General features: G+C 41.0%; 1 protein-coding gene across 1 annotated transcript in view; it reads right to left on the reverse strand.

The window, feature by feature from the left end:
• LOC132805702 (arf-GAP with GTPase, ANK repeat and PH domain-containing protein 1-like) overlaps nucleotides 1-15,341 on the reverse strand; it is a 199,134-nt gene extending 183,793 nt beyond the window's left edge. The window contains exon 1 of the mRNA XM_060820893.1: nucleotides 14,959-15,341. Within this exon, the coding sequence (XP_060676876.1) occupies nucleotides 14,959-15,121 (163 nt within the window). The 5' untranslated portion in view covers nucleotides 15,122-15,341. The remainder of the gene's footprint in view (nucleotides 1-14,958) is intronic.
• Nucleotides 15,342-21,302: the final 5,961 nt, after the last annotated feature.

The raw sequence follows: 21,302 nt of genomic DNA on the forward strand, positions 1-21,302 counted from the left end.
GAAATAGAATCACAACCACAGACTGGTATATTACATTCCCACCACAGGGTGCAGGAATAGATAAGGTTACCCCATCTTTTGATTGACATTTGAGGAAATGCCATACTGAAATCAGTCGGCTCCTTGAGCATTGACACATACAAAACTGTGGGCTCTGATTGCATTTTATTTAAACATTGTTCTGAGTTGGAAGGCCGCTGTAACATTCCCTCAAAATCTAACCATTGAAACCAGGGGCAGGCCATTTGGCCCTTCAAGCCTGCTTCACCATTCACTATGATCATAGTTGATCCTCCATCCCAACGCCACTGCTTTCTCCACATACCTCATACCCCTTGATGCCTTTGACATCAAGGCATTTATCAATCTCTTCCTTGAATATAATCAGTGACCCAGCTACCACAGCTTTCTGTGGCAGGTTGACCACCCTCTGAGTGAAGAGATGCTTCCTCAGCTCAGTCCTAAATGGCTGTCTCTATATCCTGTGGCAGTGAACCCTTGGTCTAGACTCCCCAACCAGAAGAACCATCCTTCCTACATTTAGTCTGCCTAACCCTGTTAGAACTTTATACATTTCATTCAGAAATTCAAATGGAAGAGGATTACAAAAAATAGCGTGATTTGCTTTTGGTTTCCTTGTGGAGCAGGTTTTTCTCCTGGCCTCAAAGGCAAGATTAAGCTTCCTTGCCTGTCCTTCTCCCCACTTCCCTCTTGAGAGATATTCATGGAATTTCTTTCCCCACTGCCACCTTCATACGGTGGACACCCAAAGGCTGCCTCATCTCCACAGGTTGACAGCCACTTCCTGCATAATCCATTCCATTCTGGCAGAATACTCATTAGGCCCAGATGTTTAAAGCACAGCAGGTTTGTTTGCTGCTCCAGCAGGCAAGATTAATTCCTGATGAAGGGCTTATGCCCGAAACGTCGAATTTCCTGTTCCTTGGATGCTGCCTGACCTGCTGCGCTTTTCCAGCAACACATTTTCAGCCAAGATTCTAACTCATCCTACCATAAAAATCAGATCATGGAAAGCAGAGAAGAATACCATTTGTTCCATTTCACATGTGTTGGTGTTGGCTCTTTAATCGGGTGCTGTCTACTCTAATCTTCCTGGCCTTTCCCTGTGTCCGGTCACATTCTTCCTTTAAAAATATCATATTGGCCCCCCTGGACTTTCAAATTGGCACAGATTAATTATGGAATATATCCCCCTTGACTTCCTCACAAATATGGTGCACCGAAAGACTGAATTATTTTATAAAATATGGCAGCCCTTTTTGGATTATATAAATGCAGATATTTCGGCTATCCTAACAAGGGCTTTTATTTAGTGAAGATTTCAGACCGGGCTGCTCCGGGGCCCCTTGGGAGAGGAATCCTGCGCGAATACGGGTTTTATTATATTTGATGTTTATACATTCCGAGCATGTAAGAGACTTAGGTAAACACTCTGGTTAGTTATAGGTTAGATTAGTAGAAAGTTGAGGTTTTTTTTCTTTCTTCGGTTCTTGTTTTTTTTTCTTTTTCTTTTTGTTTTCTTTCTTTTCCTTTTCTTTGTTAAATTATGACTATTGTATATATGATTTAATTGTACATCAATGTTTGTATTTGAGAGTTTTGTTTATTTTTGTAAATTTGCAAAAATGTTAAATTTCAATAAAAATATCTATTAAAAAAAATCATATTGACACAAGGCCCTTTGAAATTATGATACAGACCCTGTCTCAGAAACTTTCAATGGTAAAGCGTTTCATGTTCTAGCAATCTTGCATGAAACATTTCCCATCCAATATTTTAAGTGTATGTGTGTATGTGTGTGCGCGCAAGAGAGAGAGAGGGAGAGCAAGCAAGCGCATATGCATCACTTAACTCTTTTCTTTCCTTAAAAAAAAGAGAACGGCCATTTTTTCCACAAAGATATTGACATCCTTTTAACCCAGAAGAATGCACTAACGTGTTGATATTTACAGTTCCCAACTAAGTAGACAAGCAGCATGGAAAGGTTCAGACAACATGATTAAAGACTTTTCCCAAGTTCAGAAATGGCAAATGAGGAACAAGAGCAATTTTGTTTCTCTTCTTCCCCCATCAACTCTCACAGCCCCCCCCGCCCCCAGCAAGGACTGATGTGCCTAAGTTCATGAAATATACTTCTGTTGTAAGATGGATGATACAATTATGACCAAAGTTGATTGGAGAACTGTTTCCAGAGAGTGGGAGCAGATGTGAAGAGATTGCTTTCTTTTTGCGCCAGACACAGAGTCCATTTGCTTGAACACAGAGTAAACACCAGTGGAGGGAAAGGCTCATTTGAAAGTACTTTTTTTTTGGAATAGATGGAAATGGAGTTAAAGTTTCAATTCAATGCATTATTAAGACACATTCCATGGATTGTGGTAACAGAAACCAAGGTGGGGTTCAGGAAGAACTCAGCCAATTTTCCTGAATAAACAGGTTTCAGGATTATCAAACTTGCAGCAAGGAATTACAGTGAATAGGGCTAGGTGGTCCTCCTGCGGCCTGGAACTAGAATATGCACAGTGGAGCACCACAATCCTCAGCAGAATGACCAGTACATCTTGTTGTGATTGTATAGAGGTCAGTCAGGTTGACCTGATAGTTCTCTGACTGGGGCTGTAAACCTGGTTCAATCAGGGAGCCCTGGCTCTGAGAGACCTGGATCAGTGTCAAGGACTCTCCACGTGTGAATAATGGGTGACTTGGTGATGGGATACCGGCTTCTGTGAAGTTATTTCACACCTGGCTTGGCTGTTTTTGTGCCGGATGAGTTTCAAAGCTTTGTAAAGTCAAGCTCCATTTTTGGTAGTAGACACAGTCACATTTTTGATATTAAGTACACTTTTTTGGAACACTTAAATTTGCATTTAAGGGAAAACTGGGTAACCACATCAGGGAAAGAGGAATATAAATATAAGATAATGGAATTCGAAGAAATAGGGTGGAAGGAGGTTTGTGTGGAGCATTAGCACCAACATGGATCAATTAGGCTGAATGGCCTTTCTGATATTGCATCTTCTGACTGAGAATGATGAGTCTATTGCCTACATAATGCTGTTCATCAACTGTTAAAAAAAATTATAAGACTAAACATATTTCATTATTGTGGACTCACTTTCCAGGAACACTCATCTACTCACCGCACTGGTGACAAGAGGAGGTTTATAAGAGTTTCAGAGTGACAGAGCTTGGGCAATGGGTGCAGAACATGATTCCACACATAGTCAGCTTTTAACTACTTTAATAAATATTAGAGAATTATGTGACATAATACAACAAAAATACAAATCCACTCTTAAGAGTCATAGAAATGTACAGCATAGAAACAGACTCTTCGGTCCAACTTATCTATGCCAACCAGATATCCTAATCTAATCTAGTCTCATTTGCTAGCATTTGGCCCATATTCCTCCAAACCCTTCCTATTCATATACCCATCCAGAAGCCTTTTAAATGTCGTCATTGTACTAGCCTCCACCACTTTCTCTGGCAGCTCATTCCATACACGCACCACCCTCTGAGTGAAAAAGTTGCCCCTCGGGTCCCTTTTAAATTTTTCCCCTTTAACCCTAAACCTTTATGCCCTCTAGTTCTGGACTCCCCAACCCCAGGGAAAAGACTTTGTCTATTTATCCAATCCATGTCCCTCATGATTTTATAAACCTCTATAAGGTCACTCCTCAGCCTCCGTCGCTCCAGGGAAAACAGCCCCAGCCTTTTCAATCTCTCCCTATAGCGCTAATCCTCCAAACCTGGAAACATCCTTGTAAATCTTTTCTGAACCCTTTCAAGTTTCACAACATCCTCCCAGTAAGAGGGAGACCAGAATTGCCCACAATATTCCAAAAGTGTCCGAACCAATGTCCTGTACAGCCGCAACATGACCTCCCAACTCTTAAACTCAATATTCTGACCAATAAAGGAAAACATACCAAACGCCTTCTTCACTGTCCTATCTACCTGTGACTCCGCTTTCGAGGAGCTATGAATTTGCAAGCAACACTCCCAGGACCTTACCATTAAGTGTATAAGTCTTTCCAAAATGCAGCACCTCATATTTATCTGAATTAAACTCCATCTGCTACTCCTCTTTTGGTGTCATCTGCAAACTTACTAACTACACCTTCTATGTTGACATCCAAATCATTTACATAAATGCCAAAAAGCAGTAGACCCAGCACTGATCCTTGTGGCATACCACCGATCACAGGCCTCCAGTCTGAAAAGCAACCTTCCGCCACCACCCTATGTTGTTGTGGTTCTGTTAACCGAGCTGGGAAATTGTGTTGCAGACGTTTCGTCCCCTGTCTAGGTGGTATCCTCAGTGTTTGGGAGCCTCCTGTGAAGCGCTTCTGTGATCTTTCCTCCGGCATTTATAGTGGTTATAAGTCAACAGATGGGACGCCATTTTAACTGTTCACTGTGTCATTTTGCCAATTAGATCCAGTCAGTCAATTACCACATAGAAACCTAAGAAATAGGAGCAATACGAGGTCATACGATCCATCAAACCTACACTGTCATTCCAGAAGATTATGGCTCATTATTGACATGACATTCTTGCCCTATCCTAATAACCTTGGTGATTCCCTAGTATCTTCTAAAATTGACTGATTTCATTCCTGAGTATACTGAAGAATTGAACATTCCCTCCAGTCCAAATATGTGCAAGTTCAGTGGATTGGCCATGCTAAATTATCCATAGTGTTTAGGGATGCGTAGGTTAGGTGCATTAGCCATGGGAAATCTGGGGTTACAGGGATAGAGTAGGGGGATGGGGATGGGAGTGGGATGCTCTGTGGAGGGTTGGTGTTGACTTGTTGGGCCAAATGGCCTGTTTCCACACTGTGGAGATTCTATTAAAAAAATTTAAAACTCTCAGTCCTGAATGGCCAATCTTTCATCATGAGACTTTGTCCCCTTGTTTTCAACTCTCCGGTCAGGGGAAACCAAAACCATCTCAGAATCTTGTACTTGTCAGTGAGATCATCTCATGCTTCTAAAGAGTAAAGGTCAATTCTGTACAAACTCTCTTCACAGAACCAATCCCTCTTCTGAAGAATCAATTCAATGAGATTTCATTGCATTATCTCAAATTAAAATATATTCTTCCTTAGATTCAAAATTGTACACAGTAATCCAGATGTGGTCTCACCAAAGCTCTCTATGATTGCGTTCCTTACTCTTGTACTCCAAATCCTTGCAATGAAAACCAACATCCTACTTGCTTTCTTAATTACTTTCTTTGCCCTCATATTAACTTTTTGTGTTTTATGTATAAGGACACCCATGGAATACCACTTTTTAATAGGTCCTTACCATTTTAAAAATATTGTGTCCTAATACTACAAAGTGAACAATTTTGCATGCCACCTGCCACCTTCTTTTCCATTCACTAAATTGCCTATGTCCCTTTGCAGTCACTTTGGACCCTCCTCATAATCTACTTTTTCACCTATTTTTGAACCATCAGAACACTTGAGTACATTACATGCCATTCCTACATTCAAGTTATTCATATAGACTGTAAATGAGTGAAGTCCCAGTACAGTCCTTGTGTAACCCCATTAGCAACAGCATGCCAACCTGATAATTACCTCTTTATTTCCTTTTATTCATCCTTTAACCAATTACTTGTACAGAATAATATATTATTCCGATCTCATGAGCCCTTTTGTGTGACAGGTTGGTGACCTCCTTTGAAAATTCACTTATATTATGTTTTTGGTTTCCTCTATCTACTTTGATGATTGCATCCTCAAAGAAATTGACATATTTTGTGCACGATTTTTCTTTCATAAAATCATGCCAAATCTGCATAATCATACTATGATCTTCTAATCACTAACTTATTAATGAATAAGATTAACTGCTTTGCAGTTCTGCCTATTCTTCCCCTGTGCGCTGTGCTCACACCCCACCCCCGCACACAAACACACATGCTATTCCAAAAGAGCAATGTTACACTTTCTACCTTTCAGCCACCCTATAATCTCAATAATTTTGGACAATCACAACTAGTACATTCACCATCTCTGAAGACCCTGTACTGATTGGAACAAGGTCAGCCAGGTGGATCTCATAGTATTAGTTCCCTAATTGGAGCTGTTAACCTGGTCCAATTCGAGAGTCCTGGCTTGACAGTTATAAACAGGAGTGAACAGGCCCTCTTATGGTTCTTAGGTAGTGTCCCTATCCTTGAACTGGAGGTCTGGGCTGAGATCCCACCTGCTCCAGAGATGTGTAATAACATCTCTGAACAGATTGATTAGGAAAATAAGTTATTAAAAAAGTAAATAAATAAATAGGAATGTCAGGGATTCTGTTCACTGTAGGAGCCTGTGCTAGTTGGACCAGTGTCAAGTGCTATGCATGCATAAACAAAAATGTGGAGGTGCCGGTGTTGGACTGGGGTGGACAAAGTTAAAAATCACACAACACCAGGTTATAGTTCAGATTTACTTTGAAGTACAAGCTTTGGGAGCGCTGTTTCTTTGTCTAATAGTTAGTGATGAAGGAGCAGCACTCCCGAAGCTTGTACTTCAAAATAAACTTGTTGGACTATAACCTGGAGTGGTGTGATTTTTAACTCTGCATAAACAGGATGACTTGATGGGATACCAGCTTTTGTGGAGCTGTTTCAATCACAACGAAAGTGGGATTAATGATGTAACCATGCAAAAATGCCGACTAGCTGAAGCCCGACTGGATTTCAAACAGGTATTGCAACCGGCTTTGACATTAGAAAATATGGCAAGTTGAGCATATGAGTTATAGGGTATGCGCATGGAAATGGACACCCTCGCCAGGCCAAATGAGCTTGAGGGACACCACCTGAGTGAAAGCAATTGCATAGCCTCACTCAGGACATATCGTGAACAGAGGGACCCGATGTGAGCCCACACATCAAAGCTCCAAAGCAAAGGCAAGCCTCAGCTAAACGGTCAAACTTTTCTCGAGCTCGGGCCAGCAGGCCATTGAAGTTGGTGCCAGTACACGGACTCGAAACAGCAAGTTGGAACACCATCAGGGAGGCCAAGTAGCAAGTGTGGAAAACCTGAGCCACCTCTCACTGCGAATACACCACCAGTGGTGCCGCCACTGGAAGAGTCCATTCTGGTTTTCAACTTTCTGGACACTCTTCTGGTCACCACTGACAATATCAGACTGTGGACACAAAGATCCCATTCTGGGGAAACAAAAGAGCCATCACAACCAGAATTGAAACCTTTCTGGACCCAGTGAGATCTAGCACCATAGAGGGTGGCATATTATTATGGGGAGCAAGAGTGATTGTCCTGAGCAAAGGTTGCCACTTGATACCAGCCGAATTCCACCCAGGTCATCTGGGGGTTTCCAAAATGAAGGTGCTGGTGAGAAGTTATGTCAGGATTGGATGCAGACATGGCCGTATTGGTGGGGCAGTGCCCTGAGTGCCAACAAGGACAAAAATTACTACCAGCAGCTGCCCCCACATTTGTGAGAATGGCCGGGTAAACCCTGGACTCGGTTACACGTTGACTACGCAGGTCCTTTCACGGGCTCAAAGTTCTTAGTCATTGTGGACACCAACTTAAAGTGGCTGGATATGCATGGAGTTCATTCATCAAATACACATCCATGTAATGGCTTTATGTTTAATACACTTATTTCAGACTTAAGCACATCACTCTCAAACTCATTGTGAAATTCTACCAAATCATGGTCACTCTTCCCTAGAAAAACCCTCATTATTAGAGGGTTTACTAAGATTACTAAGCAATTCTGTTTCCTTTCAGAAGACAAAATCTAAAGTTGCATATTCCATTTTCTCCCCAGAATGAATTGTTCTAGAAAACTATTTCAAATGCATTTTATTAATCTGTCCTCCAAACTACAACTGTCAATTTAATTTGTCCAATCACATGAAGATTTAAGTCCCCTTATGATTATTACATTATATTGTTATAAGTTCCTCTAATGTATTAGCATTCTGTCCAATAGTACAGCTACTGTTAAGACGCCTATAAACTACTTTTAGTTTTCTGTCCCATTATTTCTCATCTTCACCGATACTGATTCTATTTGCTGCTCTTCCAAGCTAACATCCTTTCTCAGTATTGCTCTTATTTCATCCTTTATGATTGAGTCCACCCCCACCACAACCCCCACTCCTGTACCATTTTGTGTTTTTTAAAAAAACAACTACAGTGGAATATTTAGTTCCCAATCTTGGTCACCATGCAACTATGTCTCTATAATTGCTATTAGACCAAGCTAATTATTCTGTTTACGTCATTAATTTTTCTATCTTGAATCAAACTTTTGCATTCAGATAAAACATCATTAATTTTAACCTATAACCAGTAAAAAAAAGGTTCTAGCCTATCCAGCCTATTTTTATAAATCAAACCCTCCATTCCCAGCAACATCCTGGTAAATCTTTTCTGAACTGAGTCCAGTTTAATAATATCCTTCCTATAACAAGGCGACCAGAACTGCACACAGTATTCCAGAAGAGGCCTCACCAATGTCCTACACAACCTCAAGATGATGCCCCAACTCCTATTCAAAGGTCTGAGCAATGAAGACAAGCATGCTAAATGCTTTTAACCACCCTGTCTACCTACGATGCAAATTTCAAAGAACTATGTACCTGAATCCCTAGGTCGCTCTATTCTACAACATACAATTGATGGTAGGGCCCTGGGTAATAAGTCCCGGCCTTGTTTGCTTTGCCAAAATGCAATAACTCGCATTTTTCTGAATTAAATTCCATCCACCACACCCCAGCCCATTGACCCAATTGATCACAATTTCTTTCTAATCTTAGATAACCTTCTTCACTGTCCACTATGCCACCAATTTTGGTGTCATGCGCAAACTTAGCAACCATGCCTCCTATATTTTCATATGTCAATGATAACATTCAACACTCAACATATGATACAAGGCTTCTAGCAAAGCATACAGTGGATGGGACTATTCAACATTACATGCGCAGAAAACCTTATTTTGGACAGTTGCCAGAATTAGACAAGAAAATAACATTAGACATGAACAGGAAATGGATTTCTCAGGGAGAACATGATTCAGATATGGTAGCATAGCAGTCAAGTGCTTATGGATCTAGTCTCCTTTAATGATAAGCTGTAGGCATGATCCTGTTCAATCCTTCAGAAAATAGTGGGATTTTTTCGGCCTTCTGTTCAAACCTATCGTTCATAAGAAATAAAACCATGTAGTTTGCAATTCAACCTTCTGTCTGTTTCCTGCCCCCGCCCACCTCCCACATCCGCAGTCTGACATATTTGCAACATTTCACATCTGAACAGTATCTTTTCTGTTCAGTGTACCTATAGAGCCACTTTTACTGCTACTGCTACGTGTCATAAAATCTGATGTATTTCATTGTGCAGTGTGAAACCTGCAATGTTTACATTTAGCATGGGAATCTCTAAAACCCAAATTAAGAATTCTTGAGGCTCGTGGATACCTTGAACGCTCAAGGTTCCTGCAGCCCGCCTCTATCAGTGCAGTTAAAACACAAGCTCGGCCAGGTCTCCTTCTGACTGGATTTTTAAAATAATCTGTCCCAGTAATTTTTCTCTATGATGGTGAGGGGGGCCTGTGCAGGGTCTTTTGCGCAAACGTTTTAATTGTGTCATTCTCCAGGGTGCAGCATTAACATTTTTGAGTGTTTTGTGGCCCTGCCAAGACACAAACAGCTGGAAAGACGCAGGTCACACAGCCATTAGATACAATATGTTTTCACACTGACTACATAACTGGTGCAAGTGCTACCTTCTTCTTGACGTACAGTTCTACAAATGCTAGCCATTCTTCAAGCACTAGCCAGAGAAGGCATGTCGGCAGGCCATTCAATAACAGGGCCATCAGAGCTTAGTCCACTCTTGTCCTCACCCAATAACCACATTTTGCAACAGGAGTCACTGAATATTCATCAGGAGAAAAAAAAACAACTGCGGACTTTTTTTGAGTAGCAAAATTTTGCTTTTTGAAAAAACAAGCTGTCCGTCGTCCACACAGACGCAAACTTTTAATATAGAACATAGATAAGCATAGACCATGGATGAAGCTCGAATCCAACTGGTCATATGGGCAATTCTCATGTTGCAAAGAGTATTTACTGATATATCCATCTATATCACACAGTTATGCCATTATTCTGATTTTTCCAGTTTCTAACCAGGAAATGTAAAAGAGACTCAACATTTCATGAACTCAGGAGTTTAACACAGCTTTTATAAATAAAATGTTACAGCTTAGGATAAAGCTACTTTATTTGATCTTTTTTTTTAAATAGGCAGAGGACTGGATTGTGCTAAAAAAAAGTGGAGGATGTCACAGCTAAAGGATGGACCATGACAATTTGGTGATCCAATGCCCACAGCACTCAGCAAGCAAATCAGAGCTCAAGCCTCCATGTAACCAGCCAGACATCTAATGGGGTACACCCATTCCCCCCTTGCCCCAATACATTGTATTTCGTTGACATCCCACTGGACAGTTAGGAAGGAGACTAATGAATCCTCTGTATTAAAAAGATCTTTGTTATGGAAACAGCCCATAGAGTATCCATTTCCTAGATGAAAAGCAGAGGAAGAAAATAGCAAAGTTCCCATGTCATGAGGCATGCAAGTGAAAGCGGTGTCACAGCAAGTATAACATGGACCAACACAGAGTAAAGCTACATCCAATTTTGATGAGAGAAATTTACCTCTATGATCTTTTGAGAATAGTTAGCACTGTCAATTTATTCTCCATAGCTCCCTAACTTGACATGGAGTTTGGATGTGATCTTCCATTGTCAGTTCCTAAATTCAACCTCAATCTTCCCACTTTCCTGAGAATATTTCATGGTAGAGCCTTAGTCTTCAACTGCCAGATCCTAAATTGAACTTGTGGACCATTATTCATTTTTTTATCATGGCTTCTGTGTGCCAGGAGACTATTTGATAACAGCAGACATCACAAGTAAGCCCAATCCTGACTTCATCCAGTGTCCACACAGACCTGCCAAATCCAGTTACTGGATAGTGACCCAAAGCAGGAACTCTGGCAGACTTTCCATTTACACCTGCAAAATCATTGTGACTAATACTTTCACCTTTGAGAAGGTCAGTTGTTGATCAGCAGAGACTAGGGATTGAAAATGTGATCTTGCAAATTCTTGGTCTGTGCTGATCAGATATTTTAGGTACTGCTTCATTTAAGGCTCAGAACCAAGGCAGGTGTCAGGGTGGTGGCAGCAGCACTAATACAATGTAATTCCAGACTTAGACTGTTCTATTTATCCATTTGGGGCACAACTGTAATGGGGCATAACAAATTCACACACAAGTAAGGTTTACAGAATGCTGTTTATAGAAGTGACGTGTGCAACGGCAGACAGCGTAGGGGGTGCAGAGACACAGATGGACCTGACTATGCAGTCAGCAACAAGGACATAATGCTCAGTGTTGAATTTGAAGAACATTGCCAACATAAGTTTTGTGGGGGAACAGCAAAATATTCAATCAGCTGAGCAGCCAACTGAATCAAAGAACTCTCAAAGACAGCAAATCAAGGAGTAAAAAAGTAGAGATAATAAATCACTACTTAATTGCTTTACAGTAATCTTAAAGATTCAAATACATACAGAAGTATTTCAACTTCAAATTAAACCTAATTTTAAAAAATGCTTTTAATATCATGGAATGCTTAAAATGTTATTTGAGGTGAGACACTCCAATTTTCTGAGTCCATAGATTGTTCAGCATTAATTATGACTTAGTACCCAGAAAGCAGAGAGTGGGGATAAAAAGGTCTTTCTCAGGATGGCAGCCGGTGACAAGTGGTGTTCCGCAAGGCAGTGTTGGGACCACAACTTTCCACATTATATATTAACGATTGAGATGAAGGAACTGAGGGCACTCTGGCTACGTTTGCAGATGATACAAAGATAGGCAGAGGAACAAGTAGCATTGAGGAGGCAGGGAGGCTGCAGAAGGATTTGCACAGGTTAGGAGAGTGGGCAAAGAAGTGGCAGATGGAGTATAGTGTGGGAAAGTGTGAGGTCATGCACCTTGGTAGGAAGGAAAGAGGCATGGACTATTTTCTAAATGGGGAGAAAATTCAGAAGTCTGAAATGGCAAGAGACTTGGGAATTCTAGTCCAGGATTCTCTCAAGGTTGAGTTAGTAGTTAGGAAGGCAAATGCAATGATGGCATTTATTTTGAGAGGATTTGAATATAAAAGTAGGGATGTACTTCTGAGGCTCTATAGGGCTCTGGTCAGATCACATTTGGAGTGTTGAATGCAGTTTTGTGCCCCATATCTCAGGAGGGACATACTGGCCCTGGAGCATGTTCAGAGGAGGTTTACGAGAATGGTCCCAGGAATAAAAAGTTTAACAAATGAGGAATGTTTGAGGACTCTGGGTCCATACGCGATGGATGAGGGGGAACTAATTGAAACTTACAGAATATTGAATGGCCTGGACAGAATGGATGTTGGGAAAATGTTTCCATTGGTAGGAGAGACTAGCACCTGAGGGCACAGCTTTAGAGTAAAGGGGAGACCTTTTAGAATGGAGGTAAGGAGAAACCTTGTCAGCCAGAGTGGTGAATATATGGAATTTATTGCCACAGGAGGCTGTGGAGGCCAAGTCATTGAGTAAATTTAAGACTGAGATAGATAGGTTCTTGATTATCAAGGGAATTAAGGGTTATGAGGAGAAAGCAGGAGAATGGGGTTGAGAAACTTATCGGGGCTCTGGCCCGAAACGTCGAATTTCCTGTTCCTTGGATGCTGCCTAACCTGCTGTGCTTTAACTAGCAACACATTTTCAGCTGAGAAACTTATCAGCCATGTTTGAATGGTGCAGCAGACTCAATGGGCTGAATGGCCTAATTTCTGCTCCTACAGTCTTAAAAATTGGTTGCACTCCATTTGTCAAGTCTTAATATTTTCAATTTTTAACAGTAAGAACAATAAACAAAAAAGTCTAAATTCATGTCAAGTCATTGATTCTGCATTAATTGTATATGTGAAGACTGAAAAAGTACACCCCGTGGGATAGTACGCTGTACAGATAGCAACTTGCTGATTTCTGAGTTTGTCTGTGTATGTGTGAACACTGAAATTGCTGTCACTTGTACACAACAATACGAGTCAGCACTGATATTTGCTGACAGTACAACAAACGTTAGGCATTATCAATTTGTTTGATGACAAGTGTTTAACTTGGTGATTTAATAGGAACCAGATAGATAACCCATTTCCCCATTGGTGTTTTGTTGATAATTTTGGAATTGCAAAATCATGCTTTTTGATACAGATTTCTTTTTACAGCAGTGTAAGTAGATTGTACCAAATTATGATCTCACTCTTGTTCTACACTCCCCTAAAGCAAGTAGGCCCTTGCTGTGGGCTGAATCTGTGCGAGACCACTTCCTTCCTCAGTTCGAAATGCTAAACTGAAAAATGCAGATCAACAAATTATATCATTTACCAACATATAACTGATGCTTGCAGCAGATAAGATTGGGCATTTAACAGCTTGGATTTTCCACACTGCAGAAAATAGAAACAGTTATGTTTCCAGTCAAGGTATTTGCCTGATCTGGGGTCCTCGTTGTAGGAATTAAACCAATGAATTTTTAAAAGTATACCATTTGGGAACAAGTGTTATCCTTTTCTTTGTGTTGCGGTATGTTTAACAAAAAAAAAGTTGGTTGTTCTCCCAGTGTTCTGAGCGACATTCCTCACCTCCTCAACCAATACCGTCAAAAACGCTGTCGTTGTAATTTATTGCTTTACTGTAGACAAAATGGATGTCATTGTTGGATACAAAACAGTGACTATTCCTCAGAACTAATTTATTATGTATCCAGCAACAAATTTTTGAAATCTGGTGGGATTTTTGTTGACATTCTGGTGTCAGAGTAAGAGGTACTTGCTGCATTCCATCTCAATCCTATCTTCACACCATCTTTTGTCTTCCAAATAAGAAATGACAACAGGATTGGCTTCAACTAAAGTCCATTCTTCATTACTTAATTCTCTCTATCCATTGCTCATTGGGAAGTTATTTTGCTTGTGATGATTTCCTCCCCTCAAACGTTAACAAGCGATGTTTAGTTCAGAACTTCAGGTAAATCTGCTCTGGAGACTTGGCACAAGTCCAGCAACCTCCTGGATAATCACGCAGGCAAACAAGGAGGCCCATGTTCCTCCTACTTCAGCAAATGCAGACAGCATTCAATGAACAGAGAACGTCCAATTTCATTTTAAAAAATTCAAATATAAAACTATTTTAAAGCCTTCGTCAATGGAGTTTAATGTGGGGGGGGGGGAGTTAAATCAAGAAACAAAACACTCCTGGAGACACTCAGCAAATAAAGCATCACACAAATAAGCAAAAACTATTTACTACACACAGGCATCCATAATCAGCTTCTAAGGTTTAAAAGAAAACAGAACCTAGTGTTGGGAAACTGAACAGTGGCTTCGCTTTACTGATGTTCAATGGCAAGACGCCCTTAAAGTGCGAAATGACACCTGTCCGACATCCCATCGAACCGTATGGGAAGAACTGCTCGAATTTACCGTGCGCTACCTCAAGAGACAAAAACGCATCGCGTCACAACCCACTTGCCTGGGATACAATTAAAAAATGTTCCCACGATCAGGTTTGCACCACAGCTTCAAGGATTGTATGAGATCACTGAGGGGATATCTCCAGCAGTTGTGGAAACAAGGGGTAATTGGGGGAAATTTTAAAATAAAACTTTGCCATTAAACTGCGCATTTACCATTCGAACCGTTTCGAAAACGGTGGGAGAGATTCCGTTCAACAGATCGCCTCAAAAGTAAGAGGTATTCTGTTTGAAAAAGCTGGTGGTGTGTGTGTGTGTTCTCAAGCTAAAATTCCAGGCAGATGCACCTGCTCACCTTCAATGCGTGTAACAAGTTGCTGAATGGTGTTCCGCAGCGAGGGATCGGGAACGCGTCGCAGTAACTTGTAGACGTTGTAAACATTGGGCTGGACGCTCTCGAACCTCTGGATTTCGCCGCGAATGGCCACGGAATGGGTCACCTGCTTTTGAGAATTCATCGCCTCCTGCGCTGTGCCTCCCGGTGCGTTGTGCTCGTCCCTGCGGGGGCGCAGATCTGCCCCATACTGTTCCCTGGTCACACGCTAGCCCCCTTCTCCGACCCACATGAAATAAACAGAGCGCCGCTTGAACGCAAAGGGACTTTTCAAATCCTTTCCACTTGTCCGCGAAGCTGCAGCGTAGGGCTCGGCTCGCACCTCGTGTACACAGCCCACTTCCGCAACTCCCAACCTGTGGCAGTTTCACTACGTCCTCCTGACACTGGCTCCACTGACGTCAAGCTCCTGCCGCTATTTCGGTGCAAAGTTTAGCAAAGTGCAATAATTCAAAAGAAAGTTTGATTGCCCTCACGACGTGCAGAGTCCCCAAACGGTGCATGACTGGTTCACTCCAGCAGCTGCTACACCCACTGTCCTGACCCCAGTGCTGCTGGCCTGGATGCATTTTTATTCACGATTTATGCTCATCATTATCCAACTACAACGGCTTGGACGGTGTGCCATCTCACTGGCGGGTCCTTGGTGATTGTTTTACCCGTCATTTAAATGATCCTCAAGTCTTACGTTTAAAGTCTGCAAACACTCAACATGAAAACGCATCCGGATGACAGCAGCGAAGGGACATGATTCCATGGGCCGAGGCCGCTGGTAAATTTGCTTTTGCATTCACGATGAAATTCAATCGCTTCAAGTTTCTCAGCATCTTTAAGACGTTAGTTCCTTCAAAATTCCCCATGATTGTCTCTCTCGTTCCCGTCCTCCTCCTCGTCTCAGTTTCCCTTCCTCCCTGTTAAAAGTGGGTGAGTGTCGTCGCTCACAGGGGATTCAAAGGGGATTCAAAGGTGAGGTGACAAGGCGCGGTCATCCGATTTCTGATAGTCACGGACTTGAAACGTTAACGGGCAGTGGTATAACTCATTCAAACCCCTTTCCCTGAAGAGTTAAAATCAGGTCCATTAACCATGGTTCTTCGTCCAAAAACGTTGCCTTGGCTGGTTGAATATTTCCAGAATTCTGTTTTTTTTTAATTGCAGATTTGCTCAGTGACATCTAACAAGGCTTCAGCACACGCCAGAAACCAATAAATATTGAGTTTTAATTTTTACACTATGTTTATCTAATTGAGCCAGAGATATATTTGTAGTTAATAGCACATCTTAAATTGTTTCCGCACAGAGAGAACAGAGAGCAGTGACCTTAAAGTATAAACTTCATTAAACATCATAATTCCAGCCACAACTAATATCTTGTATCCATTTTTTTTAAAATCTATTTTCTGTGAGTAGTAGGTACTGTGTTAAGCAACAGGTAAAATAGCTTTCTGGTACCTCACTGATTTGTCAATTGTGCATTTTACCAGAGTGATTCTACAGTGAGGAGATGGTATCAGCCAATCCCAATCTTGGTCCATGACGCAGTAGGACCGCCACTGGTACAAGCAGCCCTCAAGCAACACACAAAATGTGTAAAAATTGCACAAAAGATGCGCTTTTCAAGAACACCATTCACAATATCAGGATGCCCTAAAGCAATTTATGGCCAGTGAAGTACTTCTGAAGTGTGGCTATTGTTATTAATTGAAAATATGGCAGCCATTATGTGACAACAAGCATCCATAAACAGAAATGAGATAAAACGGCCAGATAACGTGCAATTGCTGTTGGTGGCCAGGACATTGGGGAGATCTTTTCTGCTCTTCAAGTAATGCATTGGGATCTTTTATATTCCTAAGAAGGTAGGTTCAGATGTTTTAATGTCTTGTCTGAATGCAGCACTCCATTGATATTGTACTGGTGGTGCCAACCAGAATTAGGTGTTTAAGTCTGTGGAATGGACTTTGAATCTATGGCCTTCTGACTCAGACTAGCAAAGCTACCTATGAACCAAGCCTGACTCTAAACTGACTACCACCTGATGAAGGAGCGTCACTCCTAAAGCTAGTGTGCTTCCAATTAAACCTGTTGGACTATAACCTGGTGTTGTGTGATTTTTTACTTTGATTCTAAACTGTTTGCATTCTACTTAATTTGCAATGCTGTTACATAGAAGCCACTTAGCAGCTCTTTTGTGAACTGTACAAAGGCAAATATCAAAAAATGAAGACAAGGCCATATATAGTTATGGAAATAATTGACTGGAAGATGTTTGGTTCCCACTAGTTAATCCCCACGATTTGCAATAGCATAATTTGAGATCAGAAACACACATCAGGGAACAAAGGATCAGAAACTGAAAAACAGCCTGCATTTTTGTCTGACAGACCTACTGTGTATTTCCAACATTTTCTAATACTATTTCAGGTTTCTGGCTTTTGAAATACTTTATTTTAATTCCCAGCAAAATGAAACGTGGATAATTTCATAGACCACAATATCACTCATAAATACAAAGTAATACCATTTGAAATGACAGCCTGAACTAATCCTTCAGCATGTAATTTCTAAGCTTTCGGTCTCCCCTTTCCTTGGCAGTGTATAGCTATGCCTAATCTCAATCTTGAGCCACAAGGGTAGGGAGGTTGAAATTTCACATACAAAATTCACCAATAATAATAATAATTTGCAAGTATATAGTGTCTTTAACATAGTAAAATCATCCCAAGGCAGGGACATAACTAGACAAAAATTGATGCTGAACCATAAATGGAGACATGAGGACAGGATACTAAATCAAAGGTAGGCATTAAAAAGTATCAGAGTGGGAGAAGTTTAGCAAATGGGAAGCCAACGTATTAAACCATGTAATTCAGTCTAAGGCAGTGGTCAAGTAGGATGATAAAATCAGTGGCTGGGAATAAGGTTTGTGGGAGAGAATTAAAACAATTGTTTTAGTCTTCCGAGTATTGAAATAGAGAATGTTTGGTTTATGCAAGATTGGCTTCTCAACAAGCAGTCTAAAGTATTGAAGTAGAAGTGAATGGTGTGAGTATCATCAGAATGGAAACCAATGTTATGACTTCAAAGATCTCCCAATTAATGAGAGTACAGAAAGGAAAAGAAAAAGTTAGCAAGTTAGTAAGTTGGATTGGATGGTATGCACAGCCATTATGGGATGGCAGAAATTCAAACTTAGAGCGTAGTCTCTGCATCAATTAGAAGATATAGAGGGAGGGTCAGATATGTCCTGCAGACTACAGGAAAATAGGATAATAATTTGCCTACTCCCCTCCCACCATTTCTGGAATATTCCACATTGCTATTTCTAGCTCATATTCATAGAAAATATAACCCCCACTCCATTCCTGATCCGTAACATTGTGTATGGAATCTAGTCCTCTGCAAACAAGTAACGTAAAGGTCAAGTTCTTATGTTTTTCTCAACTCAGTCCAGCACTCTTCTCCATCATTTTTTTCATCTCCTCATTCAAACTGGCACTAATCTTCTTCCACTCTACCTCTTTGTTCAAGCTGGTATTCTTCTTCCCTCAGTTCCAACTGGCACTCGTCTTCCCAACCCCTGTTCAGGTTGGAACTCTCTCTTCTCCTCTTGTTCGGTTAATACACGCAAACGCTTGCCCATCTCAAGGTGTCAGGCTCAGCAATTTCCCATTTCCACTAAGCAGGGCTAAGAGACTCATGCATCACTGAGCAACAGGGCAGTGGGGGATTTGGTCTGTATTGATTTTTGGCAGCTAACAAGTTGCAGTATAGTTGCCATGTTTACCAAACAATAGTATTACAATACAAATTCCTAAAATAAAAAGTACTTTGGAACGTTTTAATAGACAGGATGTAGACACTATACAAGTGGATAGTTCTTCTAGAAGCAACAGTCAAAACTCCCTGAGAGGTACCGGTCTAGGGAAGGAGTTTGCACAGAGGAAAACATCAACACAAACCTGGAGAGCAACTCTACAGAGGAAGATATAACGAGAAGATTCGACCACTGACTGGTTTTAAAATTTGAGTTTTTCAGTAAACCTTAATCAGGGGTTTTATCAGACTAGTATTTTAGAAGGTAAAGTAAAAGATAGATTAGAGGAAGGAGTTGTAAATAGTTGTGAGTTAATTGTTCTGTTATACTTTGAGAAATAAAGTTGTTAATTTTCACTCGAAATAGTTCTTGGCCTCTCAAATTTTCACAGATTACTGCACAAAATAAATACTTTCTGTGTTGCTGGTTTAAATTAAGCAGGGGGGTTTAACCTGTGTCATAACAGTCTCGGGGCTCATCCGGGATTTGAACCTGGAACCTCTCGCAGAATTTTGACTAGCAGCCTACATCTGTTGGCCTTTTGACAGTTCTCCCTCAACTGTTCAATTTTTCCTAGTCTTATGCTCCAAAGCATCACACTGTTTCATTGGTTTTTAATATTGTCAATATACTAAATTCAAACTTGATTGGAGGTTGGTATTTTGAAATATAATTTAAACTGATTGGCCGAATTTGAATTTGTTTTGTTGTCTTAAGGGAAGCAGCTACCATAGCTACTGGACCACAAGGTTACATTATATCTTGTTCAGAACACTTGGTGCTGTCAGGTAGTTCTGCTAGTTTTTAACTCTCTTAAAGGTACAGTACCCCTTTCACCTTCAGAACAAAACTGTTACAATACAGGTAAACCCCTCCCCTGCTTAATTTAAACCAGCAACACAGAGAGATTTATCCCATGCAGTAATCGGTGAAAATTTAAGAGGCCAAGAACTATTGAAAGTAAAAATTAACAACTTTACTTCTTAAAATATAACAGAGAATAATTAACGAACAACTATTTACAACTCCTTCCTTTAACTTAACTTTTACTTTCCCTTCTATAATACTAGTCCAATAAAACCCCTGATTAAAGTTTACTGAAAAATGCAAATTTTAAAACCAGCCAGTGGTTGAATCTTCTCGTTATATCTTCCTCTGTAGAGTTGCTCTCCAGGTCTGTGTTGATGTTTTTCTCTGTGCAAATTCCTTTCCTAGACTGTACTCCAGCACAGTCCTGGCTTGTGCCTTGTAGATGGCAGGGAGGCTTTGGGGAGTCATGAGGTAAATTACTTACCGCAGTGTTCCTAGCCTCTGACCTGTTCTTGTAGTCATTGTATTTACTGATTATAGCTAGTCTAGTTCAGTTTCTCGTCAATGGTAACTCCCAGGATGTTGATAGTAAGGGATTCAGTGATGGTAACACTATTAAATGTTAATGGGTGGTGGTTGGATTGTTTCTTGTTGGAGATGGTCATTAGCGGACATTTGTGTGGCATGATTGTTACTTGCCACTTATCAGCCCTAGCCTGGATATTGTCTGGATCTTATTGCATTTGAACATCAATTTATTCAGTATTTGAGGAGTCACAAATATTGCTGAACATTATGTAATTATCGGCAAACATCCCCACTTCTAACCTTGAGATGGAGGGAACGTAAGTGATGAAGGAACTGAAGATGGTTGGGCCTAGGACGTCACCCTGAGGAACTCCTACAGTGATTTCCTGGAGGTGAGATAACTGAGCTTCAACAACTACAACCATCTTCCTATATGTCAGTTATGGCTCCAACTAGTGGAGAGTTTGCCCCTGATTGCCATTGATTCCAGTTTTGCTATGGCTCCTTCTGCCAGACTTGAATGTGGCCTTGATGTCAAGGGCAGTCACTCTCACCTTACCTCTGGAATTCAGCTCTTTTGTCCACACTTGAACCAAGGCTGTAATGAGGTCAGGAGCTGAGTGGCCTTGGTAGAATCCAAACTGGGCGTCACTAAGCAGCTTATTGCTGAGCAGGTGCTGCTTGGTAGCACTCTTGATGATACCATCCATCACTTTACTGATGATCGAAAGTAGACTGATGGGGTGGTAGCTGGCTGGGTTGGATTTGGCCTGCTTTTTGTGCACAGGACATACCTGGCAATTTTCTCCATTGTCAGGTAGATGCCGGTGTTGTAGCTCTACTAGAATAGTTTGGCTAGGTGTGCAGCAAGTTCTGAAGCACAAGGCATCAGTACTATTGCCAGAATGTTATCAGGGCCCATAATGTTTGCAATATCACGTACCTCCAACCATTTCTTGATATCACATGAAGTGAATCAAATTGGCTGAAGACTGGTATCTGTAATGCTGGGGATCATTGCAGCAGGCCAAGATGGATCATCCACTTGGCACTTCTGGCTGAAGGATACTGCAAATGTTTCAGTTTTGTCTGCACAGACGTACTCTGCTCTTCCATTGTTGAGATTGGGGATATTTGTGGAGTCTCCTCC

The sequence above is a fragment of the Hemiscyllium ocellatum genome, chromosome X (genome assembly GCF_020745735.1).
Source record: "Hemiscyllium ocellatum isolate sHemOce1 chromosome X, sHemOce1.pat.X.cur, whole genome shotgun sequence".
Taxonomy (NCBI): Eukaryota; Metazoa; Chordata; class Chondrichthyes; order Orectolobiformes; family Hemiscylliidae; genus Hemiscyllium; species Hemiscyllium ocellatum.